The sequence below is a fragment of the Aythya ferina genome (assembly GCF_964211825.1).
Source record: "Aythya ferina genome assembly, chromosome: 3".
Lineage (NCBI taxonomy): Eukaryota > Metazoa > Chordata > Aves > Anseriformes > Anatidae > Aythya > Aythya ferina.
This window is the reverse complement of record NC_140298.1, coordinates 39,164,643-39,186,161: the sequence shown is the minus strand read 5'-3', so window position 1 is coordinate 39,186,161 and position 21,519 is coordinate 39,164,643. Positions and strand designations below refer to the sequence as shown.

At 38.2% G+C, this 21,519-nt stretch overlaps 1 protein-coding gene across 3 annotated transcripts in view; it reads right to left on the bottom strand.

Annotated features, from left to right (window-relative positions):
• THADA (THADA armadillo repeat containing) overlaps window positions 1-21,519 on the bottom strand; it is a 164,167-nt gene that overhangs the window by 84,720 nt on the left and 57,928 nt on the right. For all 3 annotated transcript variants that reach the window (XM_084514649.1, XM_084514651.1, XM_084514650.1), the window contains exons 28-29: window positions 20,204-20,335; window positions 5,755-5,923 (exon numbers count right to left, since the gene is read on the bottom strand). In XM_084514649.1, coding sequence (XP_084370775.1) covers window positions 5,755-5,923; window positions 20,204-20,335 — 301 coding nt within the window. The remainder of the gene's footprint in view (window positions 1-5,754; window positions 5,924-20,203; window positions 20,336-21,519) is intronic.

Sequence of the window (21,519 nt, the reverse complement as noted above, 5' to 3'; positions counted from 1 at the left end):
ATCATAAATTGCTTCTTTTCATCAGCACAATGATGTACTTCCTTTTGATGTTCAAAATCACATCCCTACACCTCTGGCTCAAGAGTGCTCTAAGCTAGGGCAGCACACGTTTCTCTTACTCTTTTTCCTAGGCGTGTGCTATCAGCCCTTTGGTGGAAGCACCACATTGACTCTGACAAGTATCTGCGTGACCCAGGATGAGTATTCTCAACTTGGATTCTTGTTCCACTTTTCTTGCTGCTTTAGTGAAGTCATCGACCACCCTTTCAATCACTTCTTCCATCTTCCAGTCACCTCTTCCATCTCTCCATTATTATTTAAACATCATACCCACGACGCTGATTTTTAAATTTTTGAATTTAAAGTTCCACCATCATACATAATAATCATCAATAACTCCACAAAAACTAAACCAGAAGATCGGATTTATGAAAGCCCTGCATAGCTGGCAGAAAAATCTGTCATGCAATCGTGGTTTTTCATTTTTATAAGAAGTTTCTAGATTCTTTTACTGTACGATACTTTCAGAAAGATGAATCTAATTCCACGGGATGTTGACATTCCCTGAAGAACTATTCAACTATTAATTTCTTGTCCCACTTAAAGTCGGTGGAAAATTTAATCTTTGATTAACATTAATGGTAAAGAGTTATTAAGCCCTTCATATCTTACTAGGTTTATCTTTCGTCCCATGCAACTAAGGTGATGTGACTCAGTGTTCTTTAAATGCGTGAAAGATGCAGCAGTGCTACTGGCTTCAAAAGCAGAACAAACAAAAGAACATTCAAAAACTCAGACCAACATTCTTTGCACAGGACTTCGCATTCACATGCCGAAGAGAATTGTCTGAGCTAGTAAAAATAAAAACAAAACAACAAACAAAACATTCTTCTTTGAACCGGCCTCATCTCATGCTGTAATATTGATTTAGCCAACTGAAACAGAGTTTCAGTTTTAACAGAGTTTTGTGGGTGTGTGGAGAAAATTTGAACATTAAGAGTAACAATTTGTGAAGAGTAACTGACTACTGGCTGATGACACTGGAACCATCATCGAGTGATATTCCACTTCTGTCTTTTTAAAGTTCTAACCCTGCATCAAAACAAATCATTTTTCATCTTTCACTTAGTAGATCTCTATTTTTTTTATATATATATTTTTTTAAGAGCAGGTCGTGAGCACCCCCAAATAGGAGGGGAGACTGTTCTTTAGTGATGTAAACAGTGGCATATGCTCAGAGAACAAATTTCGGGATAAATCAGTCGAAGTGATAACAGCAAGTGGGAAGACTGCAAAGACCAGAAAGAATAGAAGCTACCAGCTAGACCTCAGATGAGAAGATAGGGGAAATGGAGAGAAACCTTCCCAGGGACCAGGCAGAATTTCTGTGACTAAGCTGCAGTCACAACAAGAAGGATCCATCTGCAAAGACAAGATCGGCCAGAGAATTTTTATTATATGCAGTTGTTTGATTGTGCATGCAAAGTACCAACAAAAATGTAAATAATCTTCAAAACCAAAGGAGCTTCCAGACAGAAATTGTTCCTCATATGTGCAACCGCACAACCCACAGTGAACTTCTATGAGAAGCTGTATCTTGGACATTTCAATCCATGTCCTGACAGCAAATGGAGGCAGCATGCACATTTCTACAAACTCATGTAGTTCTCTCTCTTCCTATACAAGCAGCAAATGATGAGGTAGAAGTCACTGAATCCACCTTTCTCCTAATCTGTGCCCAACGATGCCAAAGGGAATGCAAAATGCACTCCAAAAGGCAGGGATCGCATAGTGAATTGGACAGTGATGGAGGAAGCAAAAATTGTGGTACCGTTTTGGAGAGCAGCCTGAAGCCAGGCACTGCCAATGTTTAGGTATAAATCAACACAAGCCCACTAGGAAGCAGGTTAGCACGTTTCAGAAATGGGCAAAACAATGCACAGGGAACTTAAAAGAAGAGGCACTGCTTCTTTTAATAACCTTCATTTATCTGATCTGTGTTCAAAAAATGCATCACTGTAGGCTTGCCAAAGTGAATGCGAGGAAGATCAAACTGCCAACACACAAGATGACGACCCAGCTGATGTGCAGATTCTTTCATGTGAGAAAGACAGAAACCTTAACAGTAATTACATCTGCTCTGTGATTAATTGCAGCAGACCAATGAATTATTCTTGATATGAAGATAGTGTAAGGGTAGGTACAGATTTTTGAACGCACAAATGTGAGCTGATTTCTGAAAACTAGTGACTGCAGAACTGTGACCAAAAGCCTCAGTCTCCCTGCTGCTTTCTCCTGTACTTGTAACAATTAGATTCTAGGTCTACATACATAGCAGAGCCTTTGAAACCCAGCATCAATCATGTTACCTGATTCTTACAAGATAAAAACAAAAGCAAAAGTCTAACATCTGCTTTCTTTGGCAAACCAATCTGACAGCTCATGCACTTGGGAGTTTTTTAATCATTATAAATAAACTGCAATTGGATGAATTAAAGGTGCTGCATTGTTTTCCTGACAAACCATGCTCAGGCATCCTGTAACTTTTTTCTGCTTTAAAGCACCGAAGGGGTAGGTTAACGAATCCCAGGCATTGAGATGTCTGCATGCAATTTGCAGGGCTGTGGTCTTGCTGGGATCACAGAGACATGGTGGGATGGCTTAAGGGTAAGGGTTCAAGAACAGATGGCAGCACAGGTGACACTGCAATGTGTGCCTGCTCTAGGCCACCTGAGCAGGACCAAACACAGGGATGAGGCCTTCTACAGACAGCTACAAGTAGCCTCAAGTTTGCAGGCCCCAGTCCTCACAGGGGACTTCACCAACCTTGGTATCTGCTGGATGACCAACACAGCACAGCATAAGCAACCCAGAAGATTCCTGGAGAGCACCAATGAACCTTCTGACAAAAATGAAAAAAAAAAAAAAAAAGACAAGGAGCTGGACTTCCTGCTCACAAACAAGGCATAGCTCATTGGGGACATGAAGGTTGAAAGCAGTTGAAAGCAGCTTGGCTGCAGTGAGGAGATGATCAAGTTTGGGATCCTAAGAGAAGGCAGAAAGGAAAAAAAAACAAGTAAACAATTATCCTCATGCACATTTATATTCATAAATAAATTGAGTCAAGATTATCACACTGGGGACCAAAAGCCATGTTTTCAACTTGATGTAGCAGGCTGAAGTGAAACACAGCACATTTGTACTTACTGTCCCAAATAGTCCCTGTCAATCTCAGCGTTTTGAAAACCAGCCCGTGTTTGGACAAGCACTGCAGTCTGAACTTTTTTTGAATGATCTGTCTATAAATGAACATTTGGCTTGCAACAGATGAAGCAATTACATTACCCTGAAACATAACTGTAATTTACCTTCAAAATTTATTACATTTGACACTGCCATCTAAGTTTTAAGTCTGAACAATTCCAATTTTCCTGCTCAAGACTTGACAGCATATGACCACTGAAATAAAAATCAGGCAGTGAACACAGTCAGCTTCTGACTAATGTGACTGAAGAAATGAAATTAAATTAACTGAATTCTATTTTCATAAGACATTGGCCTTGTATTGCTGGAAAAAAAAATCTAAATTTTATCGAGCATTGTACTCTTTTTCATAGGGATTTTCATTTCAAAGAGGAATATAAATTCTCTACTGTGCCTTGGAAATGCAGTGCAGTCTTGAACACTGTCAGATCCCTGTCTTAATGCTTTAATAAATAGTCTGGTAACAACCTCCCATTTAATAAGCCTTGTGAGTCCCTTCTTACAATGATAAAAAGGAAACTGAAACCACCCATCCAAAACCCCTGAAAGTCACAGCACTTTGCTCTTTGCCCTCCTATTTACAGTAGGTGCGCACTATGGGGGGAACTACGTGGCACTAGTATTTTACAGGTACAACATCAAAGAACGGTGCCTCCCTTTTTGTAAATCCATCACCCTTCAGTATTTCTTCTGAATATTTGTTATTTTTAACTATCAACAGTTATTTTAGCATTTCAGTCATACACTACATCTGATTAAGTATTAAATGAACACTTTGCACAACCTTGATAACACGAATCATAAAAGCAAAGCCCAAGACACACAAGAGACCAAACATCGCTGGATTTCTATGGCACCGACATTTTTTTTGAAGAATGTGGTACTCTGACAGCACCAGTCTTCCCCCAGCACAGTAGCAATTCAGTACTAGAGCCTAGTGACTGCCCAAACTGACCCAGAGATCACAGTAAAAGACCTGAGAATAAAAACACCTCCTGGTTCACACAGATGGAAATGAAAACCTCCTAGACCTACGCATAAGATCTTGTCAGCAACACTGACTTAAAAGGCACATCACCCTTTGGGCAGTTTCAGAACCAACCCCCCACTATTACTTTTCTACAAGGTCACTAAAAAGGCAGCAGTGGCTTTATATGTTACAGCCAGTCCATACCCTTGTTATGAAGGTTATAATCCTTTTGAAGATTGACAAAATGTTTCCACCTCCTAACACTTCCAGAAGGACTCCAGTTTTGTGGCACACTGGTAGGGATACAGGTAGTTTGATGATGGTAATCCCCTCCGTCCTACACAGCTGCCGGACCGACATCTGCAGCAGGGCGGACTCAACCACAAACTGGGACAACCTTCTCTCTTACCCATCATCTGCCAAAACCCAGTTAAATTGGATGAACTCCTCTGATCCCAATCCAGCTAGTTGGCATCTTTCAGAAGATGCCAATTTTCCAAAATTACCAACATTCCTTTTTGGACAAGCAAAGTGACACCAACTTCTAAAAACACTGAAGGAATTATCAGATTTCCAAATAATTATTGTCAGTTAATATATATTAGAAACAAGCTGATAATCAGTATGGAGAGGTACAGGTAAAATTGGCAATAACAGCTCTAGAGAGACTTTACTCATTTCCTTATCGTGGGTTTCCCGTAAGGTCATGATTTGAAAGGGAAATAATAAGCTGGAAGAGATACATAAAAAATAATATCCCGCAAACACATACACAGACACACAACACCACACACTTTACAATGGGAATGTGTTCCAAGACAGATTGCCAACTAACAGAGGCAGACTAACAGAGCTGAACATATACAATATGCCTTTGTTGGAGGGTTGCTTGTGAAAAACAGGCAATAAAAATTGGTAACTTATTACCATGATAGCTTAAAAATCAAACACGCTGAACCGACTGCCATAAACCAAAGGAATGATGTATGAGGAATGAAGAAATTTCTGATTCCCAACTGATAGCGAGCTGTTCTCCAGAATGTTTTCAGAAGAATACAATATAAAACTTATCATGTCTTGCACAGCAAACTGACGTGAAGCCCGTGATGTAGCAGGAATGGCAAATCAAGAAGAACATAAATATGTAGGTAAGCAGCAAGTCTCTACATCTACAACATTACTGGTGCTCAGAGTTCTACTCTGCCGCAGATTTGCTCTGTGATCCTGGGTGAGTCACACGGATCTCTCTAGATATGTTTAGATAAAGATATTTGCTCTCAAAGCACTTTAATCTCCGGAGATGAAACATTATATGAAATGTAAATGTTGATATTTACAACTTGCAGTCTTCTAATGACTGTTGAAATTTGCATCCCATATTTATCATCTGAGAGAATCGACTCAAAAGCAGTCTTTATATGTAGTTTAACAACATGTCAACACTCAGCACAGCTCACTGCATTTTATCTGACTGTAAAGTACAACCAAGAAAACCAACAAAAGACACCATAAAAACATACTTGCAGAAGCGTTCCATGAATATTATTCTGTCGTATGCAAGGACTGGTAGAGTCTGGAAGCCCCCTCAGCAGTGACGTTACTGTGTGCGGCACTTCATTGACCATAACAAATGGAACAAGGGCCCGACCTGACATCTCACGGGAACGGTACACAGGAGAATGCCCACACCTAGAAAAAGAAATACATAGTTTTTGTCATCCAGATGCAATCCAATGCTGTGGCTAAAAACTTGAATGTTTGGATTAGGTTTGATTTTTTACAGGATAAAACAAAGGACAACCTAATGACACACTCATCACAAATCAAATGCAGTCCTTCTTCTCAGGAGTGAAAGACTATTTGCCCAGAAACAGAAGCCATACTAGAGCCGTGTTGAAGGCTTTTTGCCTTCATAAGTTTGTGTTTAGATAAATTCATAAATAAATAGACAGATAGACAGATACACTTATGCCACGAAGCAGGTATGAGCATGGTGCCATTACATTTTATTTGTTTATTTTACTTATTAAACAACAATTCTAACATATCCTGAGTTTGATTTCAATGAAGTACACTCCACGTTCTGAATCAGATGTTCCCCTCAGAACAACACAGTGTCTACAGGAATTTTAGGCCCTATCTCCCACTGACTCTTAAAATACATTTAAAGACAGGAAACAGGTTTACAAGTAACAGACACATAAAAAAAAATTTTTTTATTACGTGTAATGACTATCTCAAAAATAAATAATTTTTATTTATTCAGAATGAACTGATAAGACTCAAAACTGCACATAAGACACAGGCCGAAAAGGACTTTTTATCTTACGCTATTAACTTTTTTACTAGCTGTAGAGGTAGGAATATACATATCATTAACTATTCAGCTATGCAGTTACAGTAATATTTTATCAGCTGTACACTACTTCAGTAGCATGTACACTGAGTTGAAGTGAAATCTTTTACAAACTGGAAGTCAGTTAGGGTTAGGCTTTCAAAGCTGGTAATTGGCGCACGTGTCAGCTTTTGTAACACAGCTACAGCTCAGCACAGCTCAGCCACTCACTCCCAGAACTCCCAGACAACCAAGGAAGTTATCACAGGGCTTGAAATCAATGTCCAAATAGCTTATATGATGTACAATGCACTGTGGCAGAAGTTGTGTTTTGATACTGCGTATGATGAGCCAGAGAGATGTCCTTCCTTCCTCCGAACCTCCCCATTTTTTCCTGAATTGCTTCTTACGTATTTTCAGCTGACAAAATCATGCCCTCTGCCAGGATAGGAAAACCACTTTTCAGGGCTCTCAAACAATGCCTGCAGGGTCACGCTTACTTATTTAAAAGTATTTACTTATTTAAAAAATTAAATTAGATTAAAAGACATTCTAAAGTTTCAAATACCTCTAGCAAATTTAAGTCAATACCCCAAGTAGCTGCTTGCTTTAGCTCACTTCAAAGAAATACAGAAAACAGTTTCCATCTTGAGCCAGCAACTGAATTAATAAGGGTTTTGAACAGAAGACACTAAATAGACCTAGTGTAATAGCCTAACAGTTCTGACAATTTAGTTCTGGTAGGCCACAATGCGCCTGAAACACACAAATATTGCGGTAAGGAAGTATGGAGCTATATGCTACCCTAAACTATACTCTGTGTCGGAAATTTCACCCTCATGGTATGGCAGCGTATTCTATCCTCTACCTTCCCATCTTTTCCCTTAGGGAAGATTTTTAGGAAGATCATCTTTGAAAAGGAAAAGCAAAGAGTAGGCTCTTCACAACAGGATGTGGAAGCGGAGCAGTCACAACCGGAGGCTCTTCCATATGGAAAAGCTTTAATCCTGTATTGACATGATGCAAGAAGCCAGCTTAGCCCTCAGCAAAAACAAATTCAGTCTTTTTAAACAAAAACATTTTAATTCTACTGTATGTTGAAAGTAAACCTGAGAAGTGATTTGTCTCCAACCATTCCTTTATTTGTGCCACACCACGGTTCCTAAACCCAGCCCTCCCCGCATACAGATGCTCTTTCCAAACACGAGCGACGTTGTTGTTGCACTGTGTGTCCAGCTCTCAATTAGCTGTAACTGTATACTCAAGAATGTTCTTTATTTTGTTTGTGACCTTTCACAAATTATTTTTTCCCAAGGAATCTGACATCCCTTCAGAATGAACAGTGGAAAATGGGGAAAATGCCAGGCTTTCCTCTAACTTGTGCAAGGGTGCTTTCCAAAACAGCGTGATTCAGAGGGAGGTTTGTCCTTGAACACAATGCAACAAATTAGAATGGAGCTGTGTGGTATTTTTTTCTTACTGGTAAAAAATGAGAGTTGAGAACAACTTCTAAATAACCTGATTTAAACTTGGCTTTCTTGAAAAAAAAATATATATATATATATTTACCACAGACATTATACATGTACGGACATACACTATTTTACATATTAAATTTTACTCCAGATTGTTATTTTATCAAACTTAGTACAGACATAGAAGTGACTGCTATATATTCACTATAAAGGAAATAATTTCCCATTAAGGGTAAAACTGAAGGTTAAAATTAAGAGTAAAGCTCCCCGAATTCCAGCTTCACAAGAGGGAATGGTTGGAGACTGCCACCTCAGCATTCATACTGAATGTATGTCAGGCAAAAGCTTACGGCAAAACTACAGACAAGTCTAATATTCACTTCTCTTCATGCCCCAAACTGCTGTTCTCTAAAAAATAACTTCAGCAGGTGAGTGCTCCCCCACCTCGACCCCACAAAGAAGCCAAACTGGGGCGCTCAGATCAGGTTCTGCTTTGCACTTTGAGGATCCTCAGTCAGGAGGCAGTGACCTCCTCCTCTTCCTCCTCCTCCTCCCTCCCCTGGGCAAACCCCCGGTGCCCAGCAGGTGGAGAGCTGGCCCAGGACGCAGCAGTCCCGGTTCTGCAACTTTCTGAGCCTGAGGAAAATGCAAACCCGCAGCTTCTGCTTGCCTGAAGGGCTGCCCAGCCACCAGCCTGCCGTCGTGCTCTGCACCTGCTGCACCCCAACGCAAACCCCAACTTCTCACGCTGTTCCTGGCTACATTGGTTGCAGTACAGACACTTAACTTAAAAAATTCATGGAAAGCCTCCAAGAGCACTCCTAGGAAGGAACAAGAGCATCACAAAGCTTAAGAACAACAAAGTATATGCTTCACATGAACACCTATGGGCACAGAAGGAAGACATTTCATACTGACAAACAGCTTCTCAAATCTGAGCAAGGTTCCTACTTCTGCTGTTTCTTTTCCCATTTCCCTTCTAATACTCAAAGAAAGCTGTTTTGTTTCATACCCCAACAAACACCACAGATAACCAACAAACACCACAGATAAGATTTAAGAACACTCCTTTTCATACGCACATGCCAGATATCATGGCAGGCCACCGTTGGTCACCTATCCCTGAACTTCTGGATACCGTGAAGGCACTCGATGTGTGTGTGCTTCTCCCATGTTCTGGAGGCACTTGGCTTCATTCCTCAATCATGTAAGAAGTTTGACAGAAGAATGTCAAAACAAACACTGTTTTTTCCACATAGCCTTTAACAGCACCCTAAGTTAAGAGTAGGCAGGTCTGCTGTTTGCCAGATGCCATGTGGATATCATCTCTTACCTGTAATTACAACTAATCTGGACCAATTCTGAAAAAGTGAGAGGAAGAATGAGTAAATAAAACAGCTGGGTAACACAAGACAAATCCAGCCCAACGCAGCCACTTTTTGCTGCTGGCTACAGCAGCCTGCAAGGCAGCCGCACACCGTAACACAGAGCGGTGTCACCACCGTGGCAGCTGCCCGGCCCGGTGCTGGCAGAGGGGAACAGCAGCCCCAGCCCAGGCTACAACCCCGCAACCAAACCTGTGCCTGGACACCTGCCCTTAGCGTCCCTGCAGGCCAAGCAGCAGCAGCAGAGCCTTGCACCCCTCTGGGCAACGTGTGTGTGCATGCGTACCTCTGTTTGAATCTTACTTGCTTTGATTTGAAGAACAAGTGGGGAAAACAAGAAGTGTTTTCTGTAGGCGACCTTCTTTACATGCAGCTCATGTGTAAGTAAACTCTCAAATCTAAGTAACACCTAAAACGTTGTCTTTGTTAGAACACACAACACATCAGCACAACACATTTTATTATATCTCAAGGTAGCAAGAAGCAAAGAAAATTTGCAAAATCCTTATGGGATACACTTGTATTGAATGCTCAGGGCTATTAACCACCGCTGAAGTAGCAGGCCATGTTAAATTCGGCACTGTTTATCTAGGTGCACGAGGTTTTAGATGTAAACATGTTTACTTCAAACAGTTCATGATCAAGAACAAAAAGTCAATAAATCTGAACAGCTTTCACTTTGTGTAACTGTAGATTCAGTGTATTTCCACTGCTCCGCTCCAGCGTTAACACTTAGATCTTGAACAAAGCTGCTGACTGACATAATTTATATGAGCAATTCTCATAAGGCACACAAGGATTCTGCACTCCTCTGCACACATCAAAGTATCTAATTTATTACTCCAGCTATGAACAACACAACACTAGTGGTAAATAAAAATATCTTCACGTTGCTTTTTTAAAAAAGAACTGCAGGTGTTTCCTATGTGATTCTTTTTCTCCCTTCCTTATTACTCCCTCTCAACAGACCTTGTGTTACCCAAACCAACACACTAAGGATTACCTTTTATATGAATGTCACAGAAACAAATGAATTGAAAACATTTTAAAAATTGTAACTGTAGCTGAAAGTGATACATCCATTACAGTAAGTAATACCTACAGTTGTTAGAACAAGGCTTAGCCAGGAGAAAAACAACTATTGACAGGTTTACTGGATAACACCACACAGTGATCTATGTACCACTCATTACTTCACAGGTTATTAGTACTATAGATAATTGTTCCTACAGACAATATCACAGCATTGTAAGCTCATTCTCAGTTGAAATACATTCACGTACACCTCCTTCACAGTATGTTGGACGAGGCAATCAGGAACAGCAGCCATGAAAACAGGATGGGAACAAAAGGAGAGCAGACTGGACACATTCCAGTGGAAGGGAACATTCTGCAGAAGGGGTCTGCGACCTTGCCAATCAAACCAGGTACCCTACCAGTTTCACTGAAAGGGTCCCAAAATATTAAATTTAGTAACTTCTAAATGCGGTATAACAAGTCCCCGAGCAAAGACAGGTGCAAAGATAGCATTAAAAAAAAAAAAAAAAAAAAAAAAAAGACAACACCATGCTTCCATGCAATTAATGTATCTTGGACTTCTGTTTTCAGGACAAATCGGTATGACTGTCCCCATTCATTAATGGGAGAGCAATCTTTCCTGGAATATAAACAGTAACCTGCTATACATGTACCTGAAGTTTCTTTTATTTGTGGATTTGCTTGGTTTGTGATTCTCTTTTAAGGAAACACACTTATTTTCCATTTTGTCACACTTCTGTTGTTCCCTTGCAATTAAAATATGCAAAGCACTTAATTTTTAAAGCTTATTTCCCTGTGGAAACCTGTATTTTAGTTGGCCTAAAGACAAGTTTTTGTTCTTTATTCTGAAATTAAGAAAAACACAACAAAACAAAACATACAAAAAAACACCTCAATAGAATAACTGGAGTTTTGACACAGTATCTCAATATATACCTGACAAGCAAAAAAATATCATAAAAAGTATTAAGAGTTTGTTGTAGATTACAGATCTACAATCAACACATGTATGTAGTCCAGAAAATGTTTGAACCCAACCATAGACAGACACAGATCAAGTTTAATTTCAGGTTATTTATATAGTACTAAATCTCTACACTCTTATCAATTCCCTTTAAAGTGAAGTTAATGGTTGCCCAAATTTCTGTTCTCCTTATACACTGTGTTAAGTATTTTATTCTTCCAACTTGGGCAATCAACACCTTATAGTTTTGTACAGGCAATGCTTCCCAGCAAGTACTTAATGAATCAGAGTAGCTGTAGATACTGCAGAAACTATGTAGGCAAAACACACAGACTTATTTGTGAAGGCTCCCCACAAGTTATGGCAGGAGTTGTTTTTCCACATGCTTCCAAAAGCCTTCTGGGAAGAAACCGTGCACATTTCTCTCCTTGTCACCAAGACCTAGGTTATTGTAAAAAATGGCCAACTGATAACAAGCTGAATCAACAACAGAAACCTAAATTGCTGTCATTCAGCCAGCCAATAAACTGGGATCTCTAACACGGATGGGTAGGAACCCTGTTACTTATACTGCATGCAAACTTTGGAGCAACAGAAACATGCTCACTTCAAATTGAGATTTGCTATAAAACATGCTGAAACAATTCAAATGGCACTTCTTTCTTGCATTCCCATCAAGGAATCTCAAATAATATCATCAGGTAGCTAACTTCAGTCTAGGTTTGTTTAACTATTTGTTGAAATGAAATCACGTGAGGTTACAGCCTCCTCCATTCAAAATTCTATTCCAAATTTGTTAGTTTGAGAAAAGCTACTATGATGTTTAAGAAAAGCAGATTAACAGAAAGAAACACACAACACTTAATACTAAAATAGCTGGGGGTAGTGGGGAAAAAAACAACGACAAACAAAATATGACCGTATCATTATTTGAACTATGAAAGGCAAGTTGAATGCATAAAGCAAATTTCAGTACCTCGTGATTATTTTTAAAGTTTCAACTGACTGCTAACAAGAATTTAATGAGCAATTTTGAAAACTTTTTATCAGACCTATGAAAGTAACAAAAGGATCTGGGTTCTGAAAGACTTTTTCCTTCCAGCCGTACCACCGAAAGTCACTAGCCGACTTCCATAAAGCTTTCCCAATATTGAACTCAAACTTCTCAAACTCAGGACTGGTCTTTTTAAATAATACTGACCTTTTTCCCCTTATTACCATCACATTGTTTTCCTTCTATGACATACCTACTTTCCTCTGCATAGTTGCATAGTGTGCATTACTTCTCTCCATTTACTGTTCCTTCCTGCAAATACTTTTGCAAATCAGGCTAAATGTTACTATTTGGCTACATATCTTGACCATACAGTTTTGACCATATCATTTTTTGGCCTAATTTTCACCAGCAAAGTACTTAATCACTGACTATTTTTAACTATATAAATGAATAACACAATTACTTAACCTGACCAATTTTGTTTTGACAGCTGAGAGCCCCATTGTATTTTTCACTGGCTCATGTTTTAAGTAGCACATATGAAGTTTTAACCCTTGCTCACTGACATTGGACCTTTTCAGGAGTCTGCAATACTGGAGAAAGATATTTTCACTACCAGCGCTCATGACCACACGCCACCATTTATTTTCCCCCAAAAAATGACAGCTTCCTACATTTTGTGAATACTTCTTAAATTGCTTCAGACGATAATCTTCCAATGAGCAACAGACGGATGAAAACTAAAAATTGGAATAAGGAATCGAATACCTCGAAGCAGCAGTATTTCCTGTTGGCACCATTTGAATGGGAAAAGAACATCTGCCCACAATTTAAAAGAAAAGGCTGCGAATTACAGCAAAAAAACATGCAAGTTCTACGTTGACTTTTGGTTGATGAGAAGGTCTCGAGCAGCGTACTGCTGATCAAGTATTTCATCGTCTTCCCTATCACTGCAATCTGAAGTGAACAAACGCCAAGCTATTTACCATTTGTTATTTAAAGATTCTAAAACAAAAATAAACAGTCTGAAAACCTGCTCATTAATAAATACTCAAGGCAAACCATAAGTAGAGATCAGTAGCAAACAATATGCGACTAGGATTACACAGAGAGAAAGCTCTAACTAGAACCTGAAGAATTCCAAGTGCAGTCCCAACTCCCAAGACAGGAATTACACTAAGAAGGGAAATGCATTTCTCTCATAATCCACTACTACGCCCAAGTTCCATCACAGATGTCAGATATTTCTCTCTTACACTTGTGTCCAAAGTAGCCGGATAGGGTCAGAGAGAAGAGGAGAAAGAAAAAAATAAAATGAAGTGTATGTGCACACATGCGTGCATGACAGGGGACTTGACCAAGTCAGCTTTCTCTAACAGAAGACATTTCATTTCCACGTTCCTAATAAGTGCAATTCCTCCACTTTAGGCCTGAAGGAACTTCTGTGACTTCAAAAAAAAAAAAAAAAAAAAAAAAAAGCTTTTCACAAAAAAATCAAGATTAGTTTCACTATATAGGTTTAGTTCCAGAAAACACTACAAAACAATGAGAATGTAAAAAAAAACAATGCATGTTTTAGAGGTGTGTTTTGTTCAATTTTCTGTATGCCTATGTCAGCAGATGTATTTTAGGAACCTTACCTGTATTCAAAAGAGCATCTGCCCCTGTCATACACTGGGCAGGGCATCTCCACAAGGACAGGGCATTCCAAGGGGTCAACACCCTTGCTCTGACTATCACAGGTATTCCAAGTCAGAAATTATTTTAGACAATTACAATGCTAAGCAGTTACACTGACCAGACAACACATTGAAAAGAAAAAAAAAAAAAAAAGATGAAAAAAGCAAAGACCAAGAAGATGTGCATTTGATATGGAAACCCAAGAAGATGCTTTTACAAACAATTGTAATTAAGAGCAGCTATTTCAATACAACAAAGCTGCAACAAACACATGTAGTTCTTTTCATCTGATACAAAAAGGCATTCCCACAGAAGTACTTTGCTTATCAGGCCACTGATAATATTCCCAGTTGTACAGTAAAGATAGTTGAAAACCAGCAAATTTTAACATTAATTCTCCTATTGGTGCCACACCATATATACTAAAATAAAAGAAAGTGAGGAGAAAGGCAGAAGGAGCACACTAACATAACCATTCAGCTATCTTGCCTGACCACTTAGCCAACGGATCCTAGTGTTCAGCCTAGAGAGAGTCAGGTAACTGCTTTCAAGTCAGACAGAAGATGATGTACTACTTTCGCATGCACAATTGTACATGTGTGAAACAAATGAAAACTGGGGACCCTGCAGTTAGCCAGATATATAACCAGTATTTTTAACAAAAAATAAGTGAATGATTTCAATCAGTCATAGAATCGTAGAATACCTCACAAGGATCATCAAGTCCAACTCCTGATCAATCAAGCTCTTCCCAAACAAACTGAGGACGCTTTATTATTAGATCTCCCTAACTCCCTCACTCCCCCCTTTTTGTGATTTTTATTCAGTGTTAAGTCTTACAATTAATTCCAAGTCTCATACACACTTTTGGTTTTACATTTGAAGTTTGTTGCCTTTTTACTCCGTCAAGTCCCAGGCACAATTCCCATGCAGCCTATACAGGTTTTGTCACAGGGCTTTACGAAAACAACCAGATGCCTGACAGACCAGACAAAATTCAACAGAAATTACTTAAACACAACACAGAGCAATAAAAGTAACCAGCATAAATCAATGACAGTTAACTTTTTCAAAGGAGCAAACCACATGCCCAAATGCAAGTAACATCATTGACCAGTAAATATTTATAATCACAACACCTCCTAGAATAGTAATAGTTCTATACTTGGGTCTTTTTCTTTAAGGTATTTCCTTAAGAATTGAGTTCTCACAAATTTATAAATTAAGACAACTCTGATTCCTAGGGAGCGTCTGAATTCATGTTTTGACACTCTACTTTCTAAGAAGCTATAATAAAGGGGATTAATCTCACTTAATTCACAGTTTTTCAAAGTGCTTAAAATGCACAAATCGATGATATACCATATTACTACACAAAGGTTAAAACAGCAAGATCATAATTTCATGTATGCATCTTTACACAATTGAATTTGTTTTTCAAAAGCAAAAGGCAAACTACTGCAACAGTATTTCTTCCTTATCTGCGGTGAAGTAAATGAAGCAATGAAAACTGAAAGGAATATGCAAAAAATTTATGAACAGAAGTAGAAAAAGAATTGACAGAAAAGAACAAGCAAAGCTGCATCAGAATGACCTTTTTTATCTTAGGAAAAAAAAATAAAAAAATCGAAGAACCAGAGATACATCAGTCAATGGTAAAAGACAGTGTAATAATGTAAGTATATAAAATCCTCTTAGCATTTGAAAGCCATATTTGGGCAGTTAAATAATATAGTATTATTTAACATCTTTAGGTTGCTTCATTACATGGGAAAGATCTTAAACACTTCACTAATCAGAAAGCTGCTGAAAATGGCCCTTTGTACTGCATTCAAGCAGAGCACAACTGAAAGGCTATTCTTATATTTCAAGCAAATATTTGCCAAGATAAACTGATTCCCTTTGGCCAATAAGAACTGAAAAAGAAAATTAGTGATAAAAGATCAAAATTCAAGTTCTTATTTCTATTAGAGAATAGTATTTTGAACAACAGCATTTTTTAAATACTGGTATCTGACAACACTTAATCTCTGAACAGTATTTTGTACAGGACAAATATATAACCTGTACTTTGCTCACTGAACCACTCAGACTTCACTGAATGAGTACAATCTTTTATAACAGAAACTCCCATTTTGCTTTGAAATTGTAAGAAAAATCTTCTATATCCTGCTTATTAGCCTGGATTGGCATCTGTTAAGAAATGATTTAACCAGAAGTCAACACAACTTCAGGCATTTATCCACTGAATAAAACCTAGAGTACTACATGGTATGTATGGACTGAAGACTTATGTGGGATTGTGGCCCCTAAGATTTTTTTAATCATTATTATTGTATTTTGCTTTTCCTTCCAAGTTTGAAAAATTTGAGCCAGCACTGTGTTCACAGCTGATGCACTCATCTCCTGTCCTTCTCAAACTTATCTTTTAGGAGAGACTTATGGAAACAGGGCGAAAAACTTTTTCTTCTTTATATGCAATTTTGCTTTCTGTGCATCCTAGTATCATTTTAACTTTAAGTGTGACAGTAATTATCCTGGTCTATTAATGACAAGCTCACAGGAGTAGTACAAAGTTAAAAAATAAAAATAAATAAATATCAATTAGGTCTGGTGGATGGAGGGGGGAAGAGGAGAACAACAAACGGCTAGTACTTTCCACTATCAACTATCCCTGGTCTCTGATTAAAGACAGTATGAAGGGATTTTTGAAAGCAATTCCTCTGTTTTACAGAAAGATGCAAATTATAGATTTTTCCACAAGAAAGATGTGTCTGTTTCATAACTACTTTAATTTCATGGAAAGATGTTCACACTTCTATTTAAATTTTTCTCAGAGTTTCTTCAATGACTTGCAACAACATATACCTAGAAGTAATACTGCCTTGAAATTTATTTGACAAAATTTTACAGGCGAAATTCCAACAAAATAAATAAATAAATAAATAAATAAATAAATAAATAAATAAATAAATAAATAAGATTCTGTTCGAGGGAACACCAGACAAACCCAAGGAGGCTGTGTTTTGTTTTTAACACAAAACAAACCAAACAACCACCTTATACTGAGTTTAAGATTTTAGAGCTAGTGGGTTTTTTAACTGCTTAAATGATTTCGAAGTCATGCTCCTAAAAAGGACTAGACTTCAATTACTGAAAGTATCCAAGTCAATATAGCAATACCCATTTACTCCTTCAGATGATTCAGTCCAGAACATTTAACACTAAACAAACACATTGGCAATGCTACGGTACAAGAGGGCATAAGGTAACTCAAATTTGGATCATTCAGAAGAGATTACAGATTTTTGAAAGGGGCTAGGGGAGGAGAAAGGGAGGTTATGTTTCTTTTTCATACTTAAAACATTACCTCCCGATTACCTCCCCTGTTAATCAAAAACATTCTGTACATTCCTTCATCTTAGAAAGTAATCAGTAAAGCAGACCTATCTAGCTCTTAAAAAAGAAAAAAAAAAAAAAAAAGCTGGAGGTAATAAGTTGTGAATCATAGTGGTTGTTCCCTTCCAAATAAAACATCTGCATGGGGGAAGGGAAAAACATAGATTTTAATAAAACTGCAGAAAGGCAATCAAATGCCCTAGTTCAACAGGGAGTAGCAAGCATGTGCATGGAGATTGAGATTTGTCCTTGTAGCATTTAATCCTACTCATATTGTGCAATTCACCTCAGCACAGTCAGAGCAACCACAACTCCACTCCCACTGGATGGAAAATTCCACTCAGGCTTAAGAGAGACTGTTCAAAAGCCTAATTACCAATCTTCCTCCTAAGCCCCGTTTTGCTCGGAGAACTGCTCACTTGCTTGCAAACTAAGTATTCTGCTCATCCTCTCAGAGCAACAAATGAATGCCATTTGAGGGTTGAGCCCTGGAAAGAGTCTAAAAATCAGTAATGATTTAAAGCCACCCTTCCTCTCTCCCTACCACGTAAGCAGGATCTATCCTTGACAGTGTCACAGCAAGAAAAAACTAAAAATCTCACAATAAATTGTAGCAATTAGATGTTATAATTGCAATACGCTACCGTGTAATTATATGTATACATAGATGTTATATAATACAATCCTGTATTGAGCAATTCGAAGCACCTGTTAATACATACAATTTAATGTCTCAATGAACGTGGCCTTTGGCATCAGGCTGTCTCTTTGATCCCAAGTGACTACTTCACAGCCATCTTCATTACTGCCTTCCAAAGAACAACCAAGTGACTAGGAAAAAATATTTTAGTTCATCTGCTCCTGTAGAAAGGAAATTCACAAGCAGAATAGAAGGGAAAACATCAAGGTATTTATCTTTCCCAGGTAAATCCCTGGTATTCGCTCCAGCTAATGCAGAGTGAACTGAAGATAATCATGGTATTCACAGAACAAAGGCAGAAGAGCTGTACATGGAAATGCAGTCACTAATATCGCATCGAGCTATCTCCTAAATGCATTCTACTGCCATGCAAATCCCAAAGTATTGTCCCCTGGCAATCATAAAAAATGCCAACGTTTTGCTACATAACCCAAGAGAAACCCATGTGTGTACACTCAAATACAATTTGCTGTCTGTAATATATATGTATTTTATTTTGGGCTTATACCAGAATCCAGAGTGCTTACTGCCACATTCAGAGGAAAGCAAATGGAAAAAAACATCCTTCTGTACCACACCACTCCTCTTTAGGAACACAGTCACTAATAGTAGTTAAAGGAGGGTAAGCCCAATGTCTTAAATGTTTCAGGTTCTTCTTGCAAAGGTTTTGTTGGGTTTTTCTCCCCACATCTTCTGGAAGGATTTAAATAACCACAAAAAGTAATTGTGACTACTGTCAAAGACTTTCTTTGCTGGTGGTGTACAGACCTTGCTAAAAGTAGTAGGTAATACAAAAAACAAAACCCCAAAGATGTAACCAGAAGATTATCAAAGGTAAATCTATTACTGACGTGGGAAACTATGCCTAAACATTCTACTGGAAAATAAACATAAGCTTTCTCTGGTGTAGTAACAAAGGCAAAAAGACAACGTTAGTTAATGAACATAACCAACAAATACAGCTTTAAATGTTTCTCCAAGAAGCATTTCAGATTTTAATGTGGCAAGAAAAAAAAAAGAAAAAAAAAAACTTTTAAATGGCTAAACAGTGCATTTAAAAACGCTTAAGGAGTTTTTACTTAAAAAAAAATTAAAAAAAAATTATTCTTGAGAATTCCAGATAAACATCATAAGAAGCAAGAGATACATCACATTTACAGTGAAGAATAAGCAGGCTGTTATTTTTTTTTTTAAACTTAAATCTATCAGAAGATCTTAGGGTAGAAATGACTTTATCTCCAAAGGAACAAGATCTGGCACAGAACTTTCTCAGCCTACTGCTCTGAAGCTTTCACAAATATAGCAAGACTTCCTCTCAAATAGCAATTATGCTTATTTTCCCTCACCCACCACAGCCCTGTCCCCTTATCAGGCATCCCATCCCACACCAGCATCATACAGAAAAGCAAAAATATCTGTTGAGTCTTTCAATATGACCACCATATAAATGAAAGTTACACTGTATAAAGCTGGTAAAGTCATCTTAGAAATATATTAGATATAGGATAAGTCCACCTCTATGCAGCTATGTAAGTACATACAAATAGGTGGATATGGAGCTAGGTATGCACATGCACGCACCTACAAAAAATATTAGTGAGTTTATAAACTACTGACTATTTATGAGTTACCAACAACCATTTTGCGGGACTGAAAAATACCATCAAGAGTTTAGCAATGCAAGATTTGTTTTACAAAGCCAGTCAAGCTCATCAGTTTACATCTACCCCCTCTCTGGCAGTAATCAAGTTTTTGCAGATGAAAATTTATGAACAAGTCACACAATGGCTTGCATGAGCTGAAATTCTTTCCATTCCCCTCAAACAAGACTTAATAAGCAATGAAAATACAACCAATCAATACCAGTGTTTTTCCTTTAAGAACGCTTAAAGCTGAAGAGAAGCTTTAAAAAGGCATTTCATTAAAAAAGCAAACACACCCAGAGATTCTACAAAGAACTCCCATTATATGAAAAACTACCAGAGAACTACCTTACCTGATAATAAATGGTACAAATGGTGCCATGCTGAGTGCTGAGTAAGTGCCATCCATTGGAGATGGATACAGCTTTCCCAGGATTAAAAGCAAAAGGAACAAACTTGGATGGATTTTCAGCTCTTCAGCTTCACTAAAGAAAAAAGTAGGAAGAAGCATTTGGTGAAGTAAGTATCATCCTTCATGCTGGTCTTGAGACTCTTCCACACGCACAGTACTCTTCAGCACTTCTGGTTCAAGAAGATGCACTAGGCAGACCATGGCAAGATGCGCAAACTTTGCTAGGATCAAACATGGCATCAGATCTAGGGCACCATTGAGGACTCCACTATGAAAGCAACTTAAGGCTGTGCTGCCTTTCCTATCCTACATTGTCCCAAGCCTCCTTTATCTGTAACAATGGCGAGCTGCCCTTGCTTTGAATTAGCATTAAACACCAGAACAGGTATTGTTTCTCCAAGAGCTGAGCAACTGAGAAAGATGAGTTACAAAAAGACGGTTTGGAACAACAACAAAAGAAGAGTCTCTCTCATTTGAGAAAGAAACGTGCATTTGGCAAATGGCTGGCTGGATTAAAGAATAGCTCTTGTCATCAAGAGCAAGTGGCTACTATTCATGCTGTAAAAACAACCAGAAATCCAAATAAAAAAAATCAACAACTCCTTATGTAGTTAATGAAGAAAAAAAAAAAGCAAGTTTAATTTGCACTGAAAAAAGCATTCAAGGACAGTATCTCAGGCAACAGCTTTCTATCTTTTTCAGTGTAAAGACTTCCAAAATTTTCTAGCAATGACACTGTCAACCTTCAAGCTGTCAGGTAAAGCAGACTGCTGCACAGGATACATGCACTAGAGCAGGGACTGCACAACATGCAATGACTGTCAAAACAACTTCTTCCCAACTATTCACCACAGGCCCATTAAACAGACAGCTGAAGCTCTCCTCTAAATCAGCCGCTGAACTTCCACAGTTTATACCATAACATTTTAAGAAAAAACAAAGGCAGTACTGGTTTACTTTAAAAGTTCATGAACCTGGGAGTATTAACATCAGCATCATCCTTAACTGTGTCATCTGCATTGATCAAACTGGAGCTCTCGGCCACCATTTGTAGACTCAGTAAAAAAAAAGATCAAGGACCTTCCACAAAGTCAGTGTGTCACAGTCTAGAAAGCGGTCATTTTGGGTCACACTAGGCCTATGACCTTCTATCATTTAAACATATTAGAAAGTCTCATTAAAAGTGAGACAGTTGAACAACCAGTTTCTGTCCTGCCCTGAAAAATATGCCTTCTTTAATACCTGATCCTAGGAATG